At 29.8% G+C, this 20,304-nt stretch overlaps 1 protein-coding gene across 2 annotated transcripts in view; it reads left to right on the top strand.

Annotated features, from left to right (window-relative positions):
- The window catches only part of LOC148237111 (lachesin-like), a 306,235-nt gene that overhangs the window by 100,628 nt on the left and 185,303 nt on the right, over positions 1-20,304 (top strand). Inside the window, exon 1 of one of the 2 annotated variants that reach the window (XM_088183323.1) lies at positions 17,162-17,503. The exons of the other annotated variant lie outside the window; for it this stretch is intronic. Within the exon in view, the coding sequence (XP_088039449.1) occupies positions 17,447-17,503 (57 nt within the window). The 5' untranslated portion in view covers positions 17,162-17,446. Of the gene's footprint in view, positions 1-17,161; positions 17,504-20,304 lie in introns of those variants that run through there. 2 annotated transcript variants of the gene reach the window in all.

Genomic DNA, 20,304 nt, shown 5'->3' with positions numbered 1-20,304 from the left:
CAGTTTCTTTCGTTTTTATTTCTAAATTTGGGCTACGCCTTGAGCTCACAATCTTATTTGGCATAAATGATTTAATACGATCCCAGACACTAGGTTAATAGCAACAAAGTCTAAACTTAAGCAACGAAGCAACCTTTTCATTTCAGTTGTCAGATTTTGGTCCAGTCTAGCCATCACCTTTGAGTGATCTAGAGATACTATCAAAGATCGATTCACTTTGCTTCCTACTAATAAACTATTATGATTTTATAAAAAAGAGCTTATATAGCAGTAATTGCAAAACAAGTTTTAATGTAATTATTATTTTTATAATATTGCAATTTTATAATATATTATTTGTTAATAAATAAAGAAAAATATTTTTATCAATTTTATTTATTGCAAAATTAAAATATTGCATTTATTTTTAAAAAAATTTTAACATAAACTATTCTAACATTTGATACTATCTGTTCTCACCAAAGTCTCCAACTCGTATTTAAGATCGTTTTTCAGTCGATTTGCCGTAACTACGCATAGTAAAAGTTCAGCTGAACTTTTGTTGTTTTAAGTTGGAAGTGAAATGATAGTTTCGGGTTTTGAGGCCAAAGAGATGTGAATCTGAAGCCAAAATAGCCACCAAAAAATCTGGTCCAAGTTAATTTAATTACGTATAATAGTGTCGAGTTGTATTCCGTAGACTAAACGCTAGTGACGAAGCTGGGATGATCATTGTGATGTCCTCTTAATGATCCGCTGATTTATTTTGTGTTAAGTCAAACCTCTGTCTCAACTCTTTCGTTTCGAATCATCGCTGATTCTCTGGTTTTCATCATCTGATAATTTACTAATACGATAAAAAGTCACATATTTTATATTCTTAATTAATTGCGCCTCTGTGGTTTCACAGATGCGGATGTAAGTGAGCCAATTGCATCGCTTAATGTTCCAAATAAAATATGTTTAAGTCTTGATCTGTAAGGTGATAAAAGCAGTTTTCGCGCATCCTTTACGCACTAAAGGATAGTTTTTCGGTCGTGCTAAGGTGCGTCCAATTATTACCCAATCTTCTATAGCTATGCATTTTGCCAAAAAAATAATAACTTATTTAATAAAAAAAATAACTTATTTTGGTAATATTTAAAATGGTCGTTTAAATGCTGTTAGAGGTAATGGCGCAGCTGTTTGAATCCCCCCCCCTCTCACTATAGTATTATTATGTTGCAGTTCCAAGTTTCAAATATTGTCTCTTATTTTGCTAAAAATTATATAGGAAGTTGTCAGGTACTGAAGTATTCTGGCATATATATTATTTCTATGAAGAAGACGTTCTTTTAAGTACTTGTTTCTTTGAATGCTGATAATTTAGGGTAGAATCAGACTGTTTTCGTTTAATACAAATCTTATTTGGCTTATGTAATATATTAACGGTAAATTGAAAATCAGCATATTTGTTAACTACTATTTAATAAAATGTGCAATTTTGGGATACGGTATCTGTTTGACAGAGATATTTAGAGCATTTTAATTTTTTTTTGTTAAAGTAAGGTCCAACGGTATTAGTAAAATTGCTTTAGAACTAATAATGAATACGTCTTTGATACGCATAACTGTTTTAATTCAATTCAAGGGTCACAAAATTATTATTTATTTAACCCTTTAGGCCATTCTTTTGCAACTAATTTCGTCACAACGATTATGTGTGGTCATGATTATTTATTAAAATAAAATTAGTAATAAAATCGAGAAACACTTATTGTAGAATTGGTTTTAGTGTTACTGTGCTTGAATAATTATACTTTTTTTATTGCCGGTTGTAACATTAAAATTTTTTTTGTGCTTTAAATATTACTTTTAAAGCACATATTATGCTGGCCAAAAATTAAAAAAAAAAACATATAAATTTAGAAATGCATCTTTAATTTTTTAGCTTTTTAGACTTTTTTAAAAATATTTTTCTCGCGGGTTATCTGAAATTTCTTGGCGGTAGAATATTGTATATGATCACAAACAACTTCAAAAATTTTAATATTTACCTTTGATTTCATTTAGGTATCTTTGAACCGATGGTTTCAGCTTGTATTTTTATTTGAGTAATAATCACATAAAGTAATATTCCGTTTTACACAAAAAGTAAATAAACGAAAAATACACACACACATACAAATTCAAAAACCAAATATGGCAAGCAATCAAACAAAAAGCGGGCAAAAGTCCGACGCGGCGGAAAAAGTCGCAAATCGGTTATAGCATTTTCATATCACCTTTATATCCGCAAATGGGTAAACACGTAAAAAACGTGTTTCGGTACACATCAAACGTTTGGCGTAGGAAAATTTCTGGTGGATTTTTCATTTTTTTACACCCTCCGTCCTGATTTCGCTCTCGCCCCCGTTTGGTAGCATTTCCATAATTTGTTGACGCAGGAACGAAAAAATAAAACATTTCGACGTGCGTGAAACTCGGCCTTTGAATACAAATATTAAAAAGTAGGCGAGGAGCAAATCAAATTCTCGTTAAGCGCAGTGTAAGCGGACGTAACATTGGAAGGGGTGGAAGGAATTTTGGCATATATTCATATGTGTATATTATTAATTACTAATCCATTTAAAAATCATATTAGGTAAGCTGTTATTAATACAGTATTTTTGCAATCGTGCTTCAATCTTATTGTATGATATAGTGATGCAAAAAATTATGCTAAACATAATCATAAAATAGCTAATATTTGTACATGTTTATTTCAAGCCTAATATTTTTATAGACTCAGCTTTAATCTTTAGTTTTTACAGTATGGGGAATAATAAGTTAGGCTAAAATATATTCAATTTAATTTCTACTCATATGATTTGTAATTTAAAAATACGCTATTATTAAAAATATTGGTGTGAGTTGCATGATTAATTTATGATTTAATTTATATTGAAAATAATTTACACTTGATAAAGTCTCAAATTGCCTGACACTGATTACTTGTTTGAAATAAATACACACAACGCCTTGGGCTTTCGCCTGTTATGTTACAGCGGTAGATTTACAGCAACAAATAAATAAATATGATATCATATTTATTATCAAAGCATCCCTTTGAAGTAACCGACAATTTCCATTTATTTATTAATTAACTTTAAAATATTTATTTAATACATTTTATATAAATTATTTAAGTCGAATGATATTTATTATAAAATTTATTTATATATTAATATAATAATGCTTTAAATTATTAAATATGATTAGATGCATGTATTACATATAAATTTTTAATTTGATTATTTAATCCAAAAACATGTATATTAAAGTTTTATTTTGCATCAACTTAATTAAGGCCATTAAAAATTTGACAGTTTATTCTTACACAATAGATCAGAAATATTTATATTCAATACAAGTTCATTTAAAACATTTTTAAATATACAATATATTTTTATATGTAAAATCTTTTTTTCATTAAAACATTTTTACTAACATTTTTTTTATCCAATAAAGACAAACCAATATGCTATATTTTGATAAAATATTTATTTGATGTAGGAATAATATATTTGACATTATCACACAAAAACAAATTTACTGCTTAATTTAAAATTAATAAATTAAAAACCGAATTTTTTATACATACATATATGTGTAACTTATGTATAACTAAATTTGGATAATCAATTAACTACACTGGGGTATATATTGTGCAAAAACCAACAGTGGTTTTTCAGAAAAAAAGTTGTAATAATTGTATTTCTCTTAAACTAATAAAATTATAATTTAGTTCCTTGCTATCAAAATAATAAATAAGTCCGTATCTATCATGTGCTTAATGCCATGACGAAATAATCAAATTAAACCAATTTTAACCCCACTTTTCCCTTAAATATATTATTTAAGCAATTCTAATGTTATTAAAAAGCGACCTTAGATATTTATGTTTGTCGTTCATCTCTTAATAAAAATTGTCTGGCGAACGTTACACAGATTTCTATAAAAATAATAAAACGTGATAATTAATATTAAATTTAATCATAATAAATGTAATTAAAAATATGATTCGATAAAACCAAATAAATGCCGGTTGTCCAAATATTAATAAATAAAATTCAGCAATGTTTATCTTGATTTAATTTCAAATACCTGCTTTATCAGCACAAGACGTTGAATCCTTTTTTTATAGCCAATATAAAATATTTTTGTTGCTCATAATGAAAGTTAGGGCGTCGTTTCATCTTTAATTATTGCTTGTTACATTATATGACCTTTTATATAGCAGCAAAAAGGTACGTTATTTTATAATTTTATTTATTTACATATAAATTATTAAAGCAGTCTAGTACATGCTTAAATATTAAGTGCTTTTAATTTTTCTGCACGTTGACGATTTTAATCTGATATTTTTACCTCTCGCTTTGAAAAGGTATAATATAAAACTATTTAAAATACGTTAGTCTATACTTGACTTTAAAATGTTATTCTATACTTGACTTTAAAATGTTATTCTATACTTGACTTTAAAATTTAATAAAATAAATAAGCACAAATTGTATAACAACATTTTTAACCGAAAAAATATAATTAATTAAATACAATAAAAATAAATTAATTAAATATCTATAATTTGGAATCCCGGAACAATCAAATACTCCCTTTAAATTAAAATAGTTTAGAAACAGTACTTGAGATAATTTAATAAAAAGATATTTAGTGATCATTTTGTATCCAAGCGCCTTTCTTTTAGCAGCGCTATGACACGCCAAATTATTGCAGACAATTTTATGTCGCTAATCATTTCATTCAACTAGTGAGAAATGCTTTAGACAATAAAACTATTTTCGAGGATCAGTTTTGGGTTTGAGAACGTCTTCGAGAATAACGATCACGGTCTCTTTTGATGCCCGTTAGGGGCAAGGATGTCCGCACTAGCAAATTCGCCTATAGCTGTAGCGTCCGGCTCCTTAATTTCCGACGGGCAGATCCGTACGTGTGTACGCACGGATAACGGACAGACAACAGACGGATCTGACCGAGAGTTTTAACCCCACACACTGGCGGATTTGTCCGTCGGACATCCATTTCGGACAAATCCGGCGGCCAGATCCGCCCGTGTGTGGCCAGCTAGCTGGCCACACGCGCTGACATTGCTATCATTTTTTTCTTACTTTCATCATATTTTTTGTATATTGTAATAAGAACATAAATTGTTTTTTAAACCATCGTGACGCATAGGGCTCGGTCTTAATTTAATTTAAATTCATAAATAAATATGCTATATAACATTTGCTTTATAATTAATCCAAAAATCAGATTTAAAGAAATTAAATATGCAATTTGCAATTGTAATAAATATTAAAAAATATTTTAGGTATTCATTAAATTTATATGATTATTACAAATTCTTTTACATATAAATTTTGATTTTTTAGCAAATGCAAAAAATGTTTTATTGCAAAAAAATATTTATAATTATTTATTGACATATCTTTTATTTTATCTTGCAATAATGTAGCTAATTGTTATATTACCTTCGTATTACTATCATAGATTTTTTACAGATTTTGTAAAAAAGCTATTATAAATATAATTGATGTTTTTGTTAATAAGAAGTCAATTGTATTATCATATAAAAGTTTTCGATTATCATATTTAACGTTTCTATGAATTTAAATGAAAAAGTTTTTTAATTACAAATTGCATTTGAAGGACTTGGTTAATTAAAATGAAACTGTTTGATTTAAGCACATTATTATTAAAAATATAATAACATTATCCTTAAATTTTTTTTAAAAAACTATGTGGATATATATTTTTTTAAATAAATTATATATCTACATCGTGATTAAAATTATTGAGGTCCTTATCTAATAAATATACTGATGAGATTTTACCGACTCCATATTATTTTTTTCAATCTTACCTAAAACATCACAAATTCAATACAAAATTAACAAAGACATTGACGCACAGGAAGGCTAAAGCAAAACGCTGTTATTTTTGCGGAATGGCTCTATATTCGACCTATGCGAAACGGCCGTAAGAATCTGTGCTCCCGGCAATGAAACGTTTACGACGAAAATAATGAAAGCGATGGCGTCGTAAAATGAAATATTTCGGCTACTATTCCGGCTCGTTACTGAATATTTCCCGTTTCATATCCTGAAACTTTGATCGCGCTTCCGCCTTTCTTTGCGTGACCCCCGAGGGCTCCGATTTTAAACGACCCTAGCACTTCAAGGTTAAATTTTGAACCCCACGCCCTGAGAGGTGTGTAATCCGATGTGAGTTTAATCAATCGCTGTTTGACTAGGCAATTGATAGTGTCACAATGGATTTCAATTTGGATCGGGTGTGTGTGTGTACATAATCGCTTATATTGAATATCCAATCATTGTAATTATTTGCTGGTTAATATATAATATATTATAAATATAGGTGACTCTGAAGCAATCGCTTTAACAGAAGTATATATATTTTACTAAATATATATCATAAAAAAACGTAAAATATTATGATATATATTCAACTTGAGAACTATATTGCCCTAGAAATAATTCATAACACCTAAATTAAAATTTTCATACGCTTCGGAGGGCATAAAAAAAGAATTTAGTGTTTTGCTTAGGACAGAAAATTAACCTACAAAGTGATTGTTAATGAAGGTATTTCAGAAAACAACTGATGTATTTACCTTGAAATATTGTTTTTCAGAACAATGCATCTTAAATTAAATATGCCATTTAAATGTTTTTGTGATAAATCATAGACAGTGCTGTCATTATTATTTTAATCTTACAAAGTCCAGAAATATATAAATATGACTTTTAATTTTTTTAAATTAAAATTCTTAATTTGGCTTTTAAATATTTTCTGTAACATATTTTATTTATTATTTCAAACGCATAATTCATCTGAGTTAATATCTTTATAATAGTTTGACAGAGCATAAATTCAAAAATTTAGAAAATGAAAAAATACAGATTTATATTGTTAGATATAGAAAAAATTTTCGACACATTATGGCATGACAGTTTGATTCATAAATTATTTAAATACAAAAACCCCTGATTATTAACGCTCACACCTACAAAGTAAAAGTTATGTTGTTCTATCAAATAATTAAAATTCGATACCGCGCAAAATTCTAGCTGGAGTTCCTTAGAAAAGTTTTCTCGGGCCGTTTCTTTTTATTTTGTATACAAACAGTATTTCAAAAATAGAAAAATGTGCGTTTATCTATATTTATGCTAGCGATACAGCTATTTTAACAATCGGGACTAATTTACATTTTTTTTTAATTTTAAATATATATTTTGATTATTAACTAAAGTGTCATAAAGGACACAAATATCAAATGAAACGTCAAAGTGATAAAAGCCAAGCATGTTCACCATTGATAAAACTGGTTCAATAACACATGATAAATTGAATGTTTCGCACAAAGTACTTGCTTGTGAATAATATAATAAATAATTAGCATTTTTATAAACCTTATATTTTTTCAACTAAGCCTTAACCTAATCCGCGTATATTTTTACTACCATCGGACGTGACACATAATAAAAGATTTTACTTCAGTATGTCGTTAACGTTTTCTAAGCTATATCAAAAAAAATTGTTCTTGTTTCATGCAGCTTATTTATGAAAATAAAATATTTAGGAAAAGTCAATTCAAACGTAGCATTGACCTCTCTAATCAACAATTTAAGGTACTTACTAAAACTATTTTTACCTCACCCTATAATTTTTTTAAATATTTTCTATTTAAGTGCACTTTTTATAATTTGATAATCAAATCAAAAAAAAAAAACAAAGGCACCAAGAGTTAAAAATCTTTGAAAACCACTGCGTAAGGCCGAATAAAACACTTGAAAATAATTTGTTTTGCTATTATTAAATTGGCTGTTGATGTTACTCACAATGTGCTCAATCTTTTTAGCACTGTTCTGCCAAAAAACTTTGAAATTGTAAGTTTAGCTCACGGGCCAAATTATCGAAATTTGTCGATCCATGCCATACAGAATCTAAATCCCTCTCTAAAGATAAGGAGTCAGCAACAGATTAAATGCATTTAAATTATTTTAAATCATCGGCATATAGAAATAATCTTCAGTAACTGCTGTACTATGTCGTTAATTATTTACGCAAGGGCTTAGGTTGAACCCTTGAGGAACTTCTAAATTGTAATATACAGGGCTTCCAAACCGGGTAAGAACCGAAACTGGGGCCCCGGGTACCCGCGTGTTCTTAAATAAACCAATAATAGAGTACATGGTTCTTTTCATTTTAATATAATGTTTATTTTTATTAAATTAAACATCTGTTGTTACACACAAAACCGATTTAAAGATTAGTTAAACCCTTTTGGGCAGTGATATTCGGTGCTTCCAAGAAGTCTATTAAAATCACAGCTGCATACAGAGTAGGTAGTGATAAGCGGGGTTCGAAGAGGTAAAATAAATTATGATTAAAATTCAAGATAAAATCCATGATTTATAATATTCGTGAATTTGAATTCTGGGTCAGTATATAATTGTCAAAAAATACCCGGAACCGAAACGGGTACCCGGTTATTTTATAAAAAATACTCGAGAACCGGGTAATAAATTTGGGCGGGTATTTGGATGCCCTAGTAATATAAAATACGATCGCTTAAATAACTTGGGAATAATCGGGTTAGATTATCTAAACCACCGAGATGTAATAATTATTTTTTAACTAAAACACATTACAAGTTTGATCAAAGGTGTTTTTAAAATCAGTTTATACATTTACTTGTATTCCCGACACAAGAGATTTTATCACTGTTTTAGTGAAAGTAACAGTGAATAGGGCGGAATCAACAAAACTTGCTTAAAAAGTGATTGAAGTCGTATCTATAGATAATTATTTCAATGGTTGTCAATACTGGGACTGATTTAGAGTTATTGGTGCACAATTTGTCACTCTGTTTATGAATAAGGGTGAATTTTGTGCATCACTAAAGATCAGTGTACTATGACGTCTTGAGAATCAGACCAAAAATATGATTTAACAAGCATTCAAAATAAAAGTAGGTCCTGTTTTTAATTTATCAAAGCCATGTTTAAGAAATGAGCCTCAGATTTTTTATGGTCGATTTTATAATTACAGGAAGAAGGTAACGATTTCTTGATTCTTCGAAAATGGAATGGAAATATTTTGCGAAATCATCAGAAATATTTTGTGAACCATCAAAAGCTTTTCCATTAAAGTTCATTACTTTCGGCGTCGACTAGGCAGCGCGTTTATTGTTTATGAATTTTTAGAATACTTTATGATTATCAATTATTTATTTGCGCACTCTATTAATTCTAAGATATATTTTCATGCTCTAAAGATTTTTTTTCAGTGTGAATTAGAGTAGAATATTGTCCAAATACGCCACTTAAATCACATAATTCTGTTTATGGTTTAAATTTGATTTTCCAACTCAATGCCATTGAATAATTCGCCACAAGATCAAAAATACAGTTTATCACTTTCAATTTTCGTATTCAGTGTCTTTAATGAGCTGCGCATAAAGTACGAATAAGCCAAAATATTTATTTTATTAATATCATAAGTATTTTAATATGCAATGCTAAAGTGTAATTTCATGGAAAAGCTTTAAATTGAGTTAAGCAGCTCGTTCAGGTAAAAAAACTTCTAGTAACGTGAAAAAACATTTTTGAAAAATTTCAAAGAATTAATTTCAAACAGAAAAACTAGTTATCATATAATATAGTTCGCGTATTTTTTTTTATCATACATGAATTATAATCACATTCTAGCAAAAAATGTAAAGCTGGCTCTAAACTTTAGGGGCGGGTTGCACAAAACGACTCTAAATTATGACCCAATTTCTAGCAGAGTGCATTCCTTAATTGCGTCATATTGCTCTTGTTTACATTTCGCTCTCGTAAAAACGCGCTCGCTTTTGGCAGTTTTCGGTTGGAAAAAAGTGCAATGATGCACCGAACAAGCGTCCCAGTTTAAAATTGGCGAAGGTTGAGCCGAAAGCTGGCCCAGTGCCATATGCGAAGCCTCTCAGGCTACGTTCCGTTTTAATTCACCCCCGTTTTAGTGTTAAAAAAATATGATAGGACTCTAAAGCCACTCTGGAGATTAAAACTTTGGAAAAGAATGAGACGAAGAAGCCGCAGAAGCCTTATAACTAGCTGAGCTGCATCAAAGATTAAAAACTCTGACACCAGATATTCCCTAAAATATTAGCATTCATATACGAAAACTTAAACTGAAGAAATTCAGTTAATTAGATTAGGACCTCGTCTAATTAAAAATATATATATACATAGTGAATTATAAGTAATACATTTACATATATTATATAATATGTCAAATTACATCATAATATGAATCCATGAATCGCCGTTCATATTATTGAAATATTCGGCGAAATTAGAATATAATAATTAAACTAGTTCAAAATATATTATACAATCCAAAACAGTTAGTTTTGCCATATTATAATATAGTTATTTTGACAGTGAAATATTCACTAGACCCGAAGAACATGAACTGAAATATGTAACTAGCTTGACCCGCTGGTGGATACTTGGCAAGCGACGGTTCGTTAAATGTACATTAAATGTTAAACGCAGAATGGATTATTTGCATATTTTGGATGTATGAAAAAACCGTATATGTATATGTATATGTATATATAAAAATAAAATAAAAATAACATTCGCGAACTTCCGTCGTTTTGATTGATAACGACACGAATGTTATGTCGATATAACAAATTTGTCAATGTCAAACGGGCGCGTGTTGTTGTACAGCATATAATAGCTAGATAAATATTTTTATTAATAATAATAAATTATTTCTAATTTGTTGTGACGTTATTAAAATAAAGGAATTTTGAGAGCTTTTTTTTAAATATAAGGTAAGCGCTTTATTTCGTGAATAAGTGTTTTACATGGAAAACCATTAACCTTTAAAAAAGGTGAAACTTTCAGAAAAAGTCGTGCTGTCAAAAAATAAATTAATTCCTATACAGAAATTAAAATGACTTTAATTAAATATATTTATTATATTTAATCTATATATTTTCTGCTACTAAATTCACTTGTATATATCGTTAATTTTAAATTAGCCAAATTATCACTGAAACAGTGTCAAATTTTAAATATTTTCAATCAAAATTTCAGACGATACAGTTTTGCACCCTGTGTAATATTTCAATTAAACTGTCACTAACGATTCGATTTTTTTTTTTCAACTGCGGACTATAGTCGCGATTGTGTCCATTGTCCATGTCCATTGTGGCTCAAACATTAGCACTCAAAAACGCTTCTTTTACATGAGCTATCTAGCTTTTTAAATAGAAAAATAATATTTTAGGTGATAGCTACGAAATGCTAAGACAATTTATATGGAACAATGCTTCTTAAACTATGGGTCGCGACCCCAAATAGCGAAATCTTGGGGTCACGAGATTTAAATTAAATGTTTTAAATCATTTTTTCAAGATGCTCATTATGATAATATAACTTTCTATTGGGAGCCCTTGCAGCAAAAAAATAGCACCAGAATTATAAGATGTGCTTTAGGATGCTGTTAAGATTATAAATTTTAATAAGAGCCATGCTCATGTTTTCAAATCTCTGTAAGAATACGGATTTCCACTATACAAATTTATTATTACATGCAGAAGTAAAATATATATTAAGAATATTTTTATTAAAGAACGAAATCGAAATATTTTTAACCGAAGAAAATTGTGATGCTTTTTTAAAAAATGATCTATGGCTATAAATGCTGCGTTATCTGTCAGATATTTTTGAGAAATAAAACGATCTCAACTTATCACTTCAAGGAAACAATTGGATATTTTTACCTCGAAAGAAAAGTTTTATTAAAAAGATCAACATTTGGAAATGTAGGGTATAAAAGGATTCGTTCAAAATGTTTTCCAGTATCAACATGAAAAGTCATTGTCAAACTTTTATCGTAAAAATTATTATAGATCACTTAAAGGTGATAGAAACACAGTTTTATAAATACTCTATATCAAATACTGATTTCAAAAATCTTGGATTCAAAAACCATTTTTGATTGGCTTAATTGAGATTGATCACCTGCTATATAAAGCTCAAGAGAAATTTGCTGAGCTTTCGAGTCACTCAAACTTAAAACTAGATTTTTCAAAAAAGCCCTTGACTGAATTATGGATCGGAACTAGAACTAAATTTCCCACAATAGCAATAAGTGTTCTTCTGCCATTCAACACCACATATTTATGTGAAATTACTTTTTCAGCTTTAACATATATGAAATCCTAATATCGTTCATCGCTAAAAAATGTTAAAGAGATTTTACGTCCAGCAGTGTCAAACATTGCACCAAAATTTAATTTGTTATGCAGTAAAAAACTCATTAAAAACCATTTTTTTCTTTAATTTTTGTATACTTATAAAATATTTTGTTCAATATTCTCTTTTATTTATGTTATTGCAAAAAATGCAGTTTTGATGAAAAATAGAGCATATAATTTTTGTAACTATAATAAATACAATTTTACAACTTTTTGTGCAATTTTTAAATTAATATTTTTGAATGTTTCTAAAACTATATTTATTCATATGTATGTATATTGTTACTAGGGTTTTTCGGGTCTGGGTACCCGGACTCGGACCCGTCGGGTTTTAGGTAAAAATACCCGGACCCGATACCCGGTCTAAAACCCGACGGGTCCTACTATTTTTTTATACAATAATTTTTAATACGAATGTCACCCATTAAATTGTTTCACAGACTTGAGAATATATGTGTATTGCAGTAAGTAAGAACTTATTATTAATTCACCTAAAAGAACTTTTTTGGGTAAACACGCAAATCTCGCAGATTTTAGTAAAAATTCTGTAAGCAATGATAATTTGCTAAACTTGTGATTACATTTTTACATATACGAACGGTTTTGTAAATAAACCGTCCACTTTATTCAATTTCACAGCCAAAATTCTCAACCCTACACGCGCGCTACTAAAGCAAAACGTTGGTATTCTAAAGGTTAAAAATGATATTATTAATTAATTAATTATAAAAAAAAAATTATTAAAATGAATCCTTATGACAGAAGAGTTAGAGTGTGGGATTATTTCAGGCAACGCACGGATTCAGAAAATTTCTGTAAACGTAATTTATACTCATCAATACTAATCAAGAAGTATGAAAATACATCATCAATGATTAAACATTTAAAAAGTGAGTATGAAATAACTTTACAAACTCAAGAAGACAAAACTGAAGGTAAAACTGAAGTTTTTAATGACAATGGAGACTCAAATAAATGGTCGCAAAATATATAGAATTAATATAACTATTAGACTGCCTTGTAAATGGTATTATTCCTGAAAAGAAAGTACTTAAGTTTGCAAAGTAATAATTAAAAAAAATATTTTAATAAGAAAATGTTAAAACTAGAAATGATTTAGATGATATAGAAGATGATATCCAGACAGAACAGTTATTGACAATAGAAGAAGTACTCAATCAAATATTTATAACTAGAAATACTCGGAAATACTCAATCAAATAATATAAAACTCGAGTTTTCCCAAACCCTAATTGTTACCTAATCAGCACAAAATATTTATATATCTTTATTTTATATTTATCTGGGGTCGCGAAAAAACTCACAATCATAAATGTGGTCTTGAATGAAAAAAGTTTAAGAAGCCCTGATATAGAATAATGCTCATCTCTTAAGCATTGTACATGCGCGCAGGCTGAAATGAAGTGTCACTATCTTCATTAAAAAAAAAAAATTTTATGCACCATTACCAAGCTCTAGTCTTATATATTCTCTTCAAAACTTTAGCTCGTTTAACCAGCGCCAATACCTAAATCATAAAATTAAACGCATTTATCACTTTGTATAACCACAAAGCATTCCCAAAACATCGTTTTCACTAAATATTTTATTATACACCCCGCACAATAATAAATGGACACGATTTTAAATCATTAAGTTTCGACGCTCAATAACTCACGCATGAAAAATACGTCCCCCGTTTCCATTAGACGAAGAAAATTAAAACGTTTTATTGCGGTCGCCTCCGCTATAAATCATTTTTCAGCAATGCCCGAATGATGAACGACGAATATTAATAACGACCGCCATATTTGGGAACCGCAGACACGTCAAACGGACGATACGCCCATTTATACATATTCACATGCGTTACAAACAATCGACCAAACGAATGACCCTTGACGCGTTGGTGTATATTTTTTACTCTCAAATTTTACGGGCAATCGCTTGCGAAACGACGAAGCCACTGATCTCGTATATTGAGTTTTTCTTCCATTGTGGCCATAGTTCATTTTTCCCATTCATTGGTCTTTTCCTCTGTGTCTCGCCGCACTTTTCCGACGAATATTTCTTTTATTCTCTGCGCCATTGTGTTTGAAAATATTATTTGGGAAAAAATATTTGTGTACTTATATTCGTCTTTTTGATGAAAAAAAACACACAGACCGTGACGACGAGTTCATTCCAATGAATCGAATGATAAGAAAATTGGTTTCTACTCACAATACACCCAATTTTATAAAACTATAATAATAATAATTTATTTCAATGTTATCTATAGAATGAATTTCAACAACGACCACCTGCACAATTTGACATAATTAAGAGATCATTCTAACGACCATTCGATTATAAAATAATGCATTTTATAATCAAAGGAATGCTCAATCGAAACGTTTTGCAAAAATTGCTCTTTTGTGATTAGGATTTTAATTTAAAAAAAATATTTTCAATCTCACAAAAAAGGACGAAAGAGATAAAACCTTTTTGGAACAATTTCAAGATGCGTTATCCAACGCCACCAGTGATTTTAAATACAGTGATATGTGCGAAAGTGATTCTAATTCAAGTGTACGTGTATTAATGTACTTTCATTCAGTGATGAGTATAATAGTGATATTATCCCAGATGACTGGAGTGAATTTGATTCAACGAGCTACAATCAAGAGGTATTCCAAGGTAACAAGTTTTTTCTAATAATAGTGAAAGCATCAAGGAAGTGGAAAGTTTATTTATTGGCGAAGATTTTCTCGAAATAATAGTTTCGGAAACATATTTATATCATCGGCAAACATCTCACAAATACAAAAATATAAAGAAAAAAACGCACAATGGAGCGATGTGACAGTAAGTAAACTGAAAAAGTGTTTTAGTTTACTTATTATAATGGGTATAGTTCATAAGTGACTATCGTGGCGTATTAGGTTTACCTGTCGGGTCACGATGGCTATAATTTTAATAAATAAATAAATAAATAAGTTAAACTTCATAATCAAGACGCCGCACGGTGGGGTATTTGCCCGATCTGGACGGCCAATCCTATTTCTCCACTTTAGTTGATTCCATAAGTGCTCTTAGTCAAATATATAATATTAAAAATGTTAAAAAAAAAAAAAAAAATTTTTTGAAATAATTCATGAAACTTTATTTTAATAAGTATTTAAAGTATTTCTTGAATTGTACGCCCGAGGAAGAGGAATTCCGTGTTGAACGGTCGTGCGAATTTCGCCGCGTCAAGTGTTAAAAATAAAAAATAAATTGTATATGCCACAAAGTTTGATATTTGCTGTTTTTTTAACAAGAAAAAGTATTTGACTAGTATTTTATCATACTCGGTATCGTTTTCATTTTTAAATATGTGTATATTTGGTGATTCTAAACAAATTTTTATTTTATTTTATTAGTACGCGATCCACAATTTGAGGTTTACTAATTTTATTATGGTGATCATATTATTAAAAAATAACAATCATTATAAAACTGTATTTTAAATTTGACGTTAACACGTGGCTTAACTAAAAAGTTACAATAGTTTAAAACGTTTAGGTCCTAAATTTCGCGACTAAGCCCCGTCCCATTTTTAAGAATAATGGTATGCAATGTGTTAAAAACCGCAAAAATCCGCAGCCAATTTTACATGTATCATAAAGAAAAAGACTTAAGCTTTATATTGTATATAAAATCTACATTAAAAAGTGGTCGGAAATATAACTAATGAACTCAAAATTCGAAAAAAAAATTGGAATAAATACTAAAAAATGGTACTTATTCAAAACAATATTGTGTGTTTAATATGACAGCAACTGCAACAAAGAGCTATGAAACGTAGAAACACTTACTTGCTTTATCACAATCAATGGTTTGGATTCTTAACTGTACTCAAATAAAATAATAATAATTGTCCAATGTACGAGTATGCAATTGACGCCGAGAAAACGATGCGTGCACTCGAAGGGATGACTGACTTTCGACCGGTCGTGGGGGCGCTAGCGTTATGCAAGGAGTGGGGGAATTGTTGATTATTATGCGCAAAATTATCAACTTTTTTTTTTACCTGCGCTTAAATTTTCATAATCGACTTTTGGCCGCCCAGATCGAGCAAATACCCCACCGTGCGCCGATATTTCGAAAAACTATGTCAAGAAATAGATTAAGACAGATTTTAACCTTTTTGCATTTTGTTAAAAATGCAACAATATCAAATAGTACAGATAGGCTTGCGAAAGTGAAACCAATTGTTGATTATATTTTAGGCAAATTCCATATTGTTTACAAGACAAAGCTAAACCTTTCTTTGGATAAGGGAATGATTCCATGGTGAGGTAGACTTATTTTTATGGTATTTAGTCCTCAACCAAATATGTATTATTGAATAGAATGGTTTGCGAATCAGATACCGATTATATTTGTAATTTCAAATTATACATCGGAAATGCAGGAAGAATAGTAAGCAAGGCAATCAAAGTACTAAACCCATATCTGGACAAGTGGCACAGTGTTTATGCTGACAATTTTTAAAATAGCGTTTTACTCGCGAAATATTTATTTTAACGGAAAACAGAACATTGTGGAACAATTCGGAAAAATCTGCTAGAATATCAAAAATATAAAATTAAGGCCCCTACAGATGAAACATGGCAGAAAAGGTAAAGCGCTTATCCAAATTTGGAAAAAAAATAAGAAAAGAGATTTCAAAATGATACATACTTTTCATAACAGCCAGATGATAGACACAGAAAAAAACCAGATCAATATATAAGCCGTGTTAATCGCGTCGATCAATACTAATATTTTGAAAAAACAATTGAATAAACAAAAACGGTTGTTATGGTATTTATTTCAATGCGCATTGTTTTATTCGTTCAGTGTCTATCAAAATTTGAATCGTAACGTTGTCGATCTATCAGAAAGGCTGTAAAATCATCAGATAATGAAAATAAAAATTCCGTAAAATATGTGAGAAGAAAATGTCGTGTTTGTTCTGCACGTGGAATAAGGAAAGATACAGCAAACATGTGCAGAAGTTGTGAAATTCTTCTTCATATTGACGAATGTTTTTATACGTTTAAAAAAATATTAAAATAGATAAAAAAAGTGTAAATATTAAAAATAAATAGTGATATAGTGTGGTTCATAAGTGTAGTGATGAAAATAAATGTGTCCGTGACAGTTGTAAGCAGAAAAAGGACGCCAAAAAATTTGGTGAGTGCAAATTATTTTATATTATAAACGGATTTTTTTATAAATCGTTTATACAAAAATTTATAAAAGCATTTAAACATACATATTATTTAATTATAAATATCTGGTTTATAGCCATTGCGACCGTTTTCAATTTACGCGAAATATTTGGAATGAAAAATACATATTTATTCGTTTATGATTTTATTCCTCAGAGATTATTTGAAGCGCAATTATATTTTTAAATTACTTTACTTAATTACGGCGATAATTTATTCGAATTCTAGCTTTTTCCCATAGTTTTTTAATCTGTGAATCATTGCGGTATTCTAAATGGTGAGGAAATTATTAGTTTAATTAAGTAAAAAAATTAAGTTAATGAATGATATTTTCTGAAATTTCCTTGATTACTATATATTCTTATTTATCTACACATACCGTAACGATTTTACTTTTTAGTTTAGCAAAAATATACAGAATCTTAGGTTGAAAAACTTTATTAATTGATGCACTATCAACGGGGATGTTTCGATGTATTTTTATTGGATTGGTTTTATGTTAACTAGCTAGACAGTTTGACCTTGAAATTTATTTTTGTTTAATAAGTGTAATATAAAAAAATATTTTTATATGAAATAAATAAGTATGGTTCATACATTTCATAAAAAAAATTCACGTGCCCTAAAAAAGCGTCTTTTACAAAAATTTTAAGTAAAATAAAATTTATTTTTTATTTAATAGTACGTGAAATAGTATACTACCGTCTCTGAATATCGTATAAAGGCAAATTTTATGTATCCCACTATTTTTTTAATAAAAGAAAACGCATGACGCAGGACTCGTGCCTGAGTTCACGACCACTAAACAATGCTCTTTCAAGACTCGTATACGAGTCCTCGGGCGTTAAGCCGTTACGATAAATCTCGAGACTAAGCAATTGTGTTCATAATTAAAAATAGTTTATGAACCATCCGTTCCGAGACAATGCGCACAATACTATTGTTATTTTACTCTTTGCTTAACGATCGCCGGATTAGCAATTTGAACTGACATTAATTTAAGGCATGAAAAAATTTCATATGTGTATCCAAATAGCGATGCAATTCAACCGCCAACATCTGCATCTGCGATTCGCCAGAGCTATCTCAAATCAGCAATATCAGTTGTTCACATAGAGGCAAATAAGGGTTTCAATAAACAGATAATAAGATCGTTTAGCATCGTCACAATAACACAAGACGATAGATCATCGCCGACGATAATTTAACTCGACACTCCAGCGATGACTCTCAGAATTCAATGACCTATCATATTAACTCTTGATAGTATCATTTTTACTTTTTATATGTTTTAAAAAAACACTTTTACCAGCTATTATGGCTGCAAAGTCATATACATTCAGCCTTAAAATTTAAACGACAAATTATTATTTTTTATCAATATAACATGATTTTATTGCCATTTTGATTTTATTTGTTTTTGTTTTTATCCATATGATGTTAAATCAACAACAAAAACAAAGTGAAACCATTCTGGAATTTTATTTAAATTTTATTTAGCAACTGTTTTTAATGCGCATATCAATTAACGCGTAGTTTGCGATTGCCAGTCAATAATTAACTATGCATCTTGTCACGTTCTTTTATATAAAAAATAACGGAACAGAGACACACTTATTTATATGAATTACATACACATTATTATGTTAGTCATAAAAGTACTTTTAATAAAAAAAATTTTTAAAGATAATAATCAAGAAATGTGAGTCTTACGACAAATGTGTACATTATTTTGATTTTATTTTGAAATCAGCACCCGTCACGCATAAAAATAATTTATCCATTTAATTAACAGCCCTTTTGCATGACTACGGCATATACCGTAACATTTGGGTAAGCTATTAGTGTTTCGTCGTCGTCAAATCATTTCATTGTGTTATTTTGTGTGGAAAACTTAGTTCACCGAGCGATTATAATAAATCCTTTGACTCGTTCTTGGAAAACCTTCGCCGTTGTTGTGAGACTGGAAAACTTGTTATGTGGGTCGCAAAAGTGCTATGTGTGTGTTTATTTGGCTCGCTTGTTGTTGTCGCTGTCTAAATAATATAATTATATTGTATTTGCTAACACGGCGATTATTGGCGAATGTATTATTTGGCATTGTCTACATGAGCCGACTTAACGGCTCGTTGTCACGGCGCAACGTTGTCGCGAAAATTGGAACTTTAATACAAAGCTAAAAGTCATATTATAAGTTATATTAGAAATAGACATTATGCAAAAAAAAATCTCAAATTTTTGTTACTTTCAAGTAAAAAATTCTGTCTCTTTTGAGTTGCTTTTAACGCTAGTTTGATTGTTGGTTTTAGCGAGTGTAGCGAAAAGTTAAAGAAGGAAAGTTATTATGTGGAAAGTGGAAAGAGAATCAGTTTGCTTCCAGTTCGCTTTTCCCGCTGCGGCCTAGTGCTTGTGTGTGTCACACTGCCGCAGTTTAATTTGCATAATTCAAATAAAAACATATTGCCGTGGCGACCACTTATTATTACAATTTTGATTATGGACGATTACGGCGTGACGTTTCTCGCGATGAAGGTGTTCGTGGCGCAGGTGGTGATGGCCGTAGATGATTCTCAGGGTTCTTAGGCTGCGTGCAGCAAGTGTCAGGTGTGTTCTTGAAGTCTGTCGGTAAAGACGCGTGGCTGGTTCCTTCGGATGGCTGCTGGTAGATCTTGGCTCTCTGGTCTCTGGGCCGTCTCATGTCTCATGGCTAAGCCGTCTTGTATCTCGGACCGTCTCGTATCGTGCCTCCGATCGTCTCTTGAC

Source organism: Plectrocnemia conspersa, unplaced genomic scaffold (assembly GCF_051122295.1).
Source record: "Plectrocnemia conspersa isolate PC_06_02 unplaced genomic scaffold, ASM5112229v1 ptg000003l, whole genome shotgun sequence".
NCBI lineage: Eukaryota > Metazoa > Arthropoda > Insecta > Trichoptera > Polycentropodidae > Plectrocnemia > Plectrocnemia conspersa.
The sequence above is the reverse complement of the archived record's forward strand: the minus strand, read 5'-3'. Positions and strand labels throughout refer to the sequence as shown.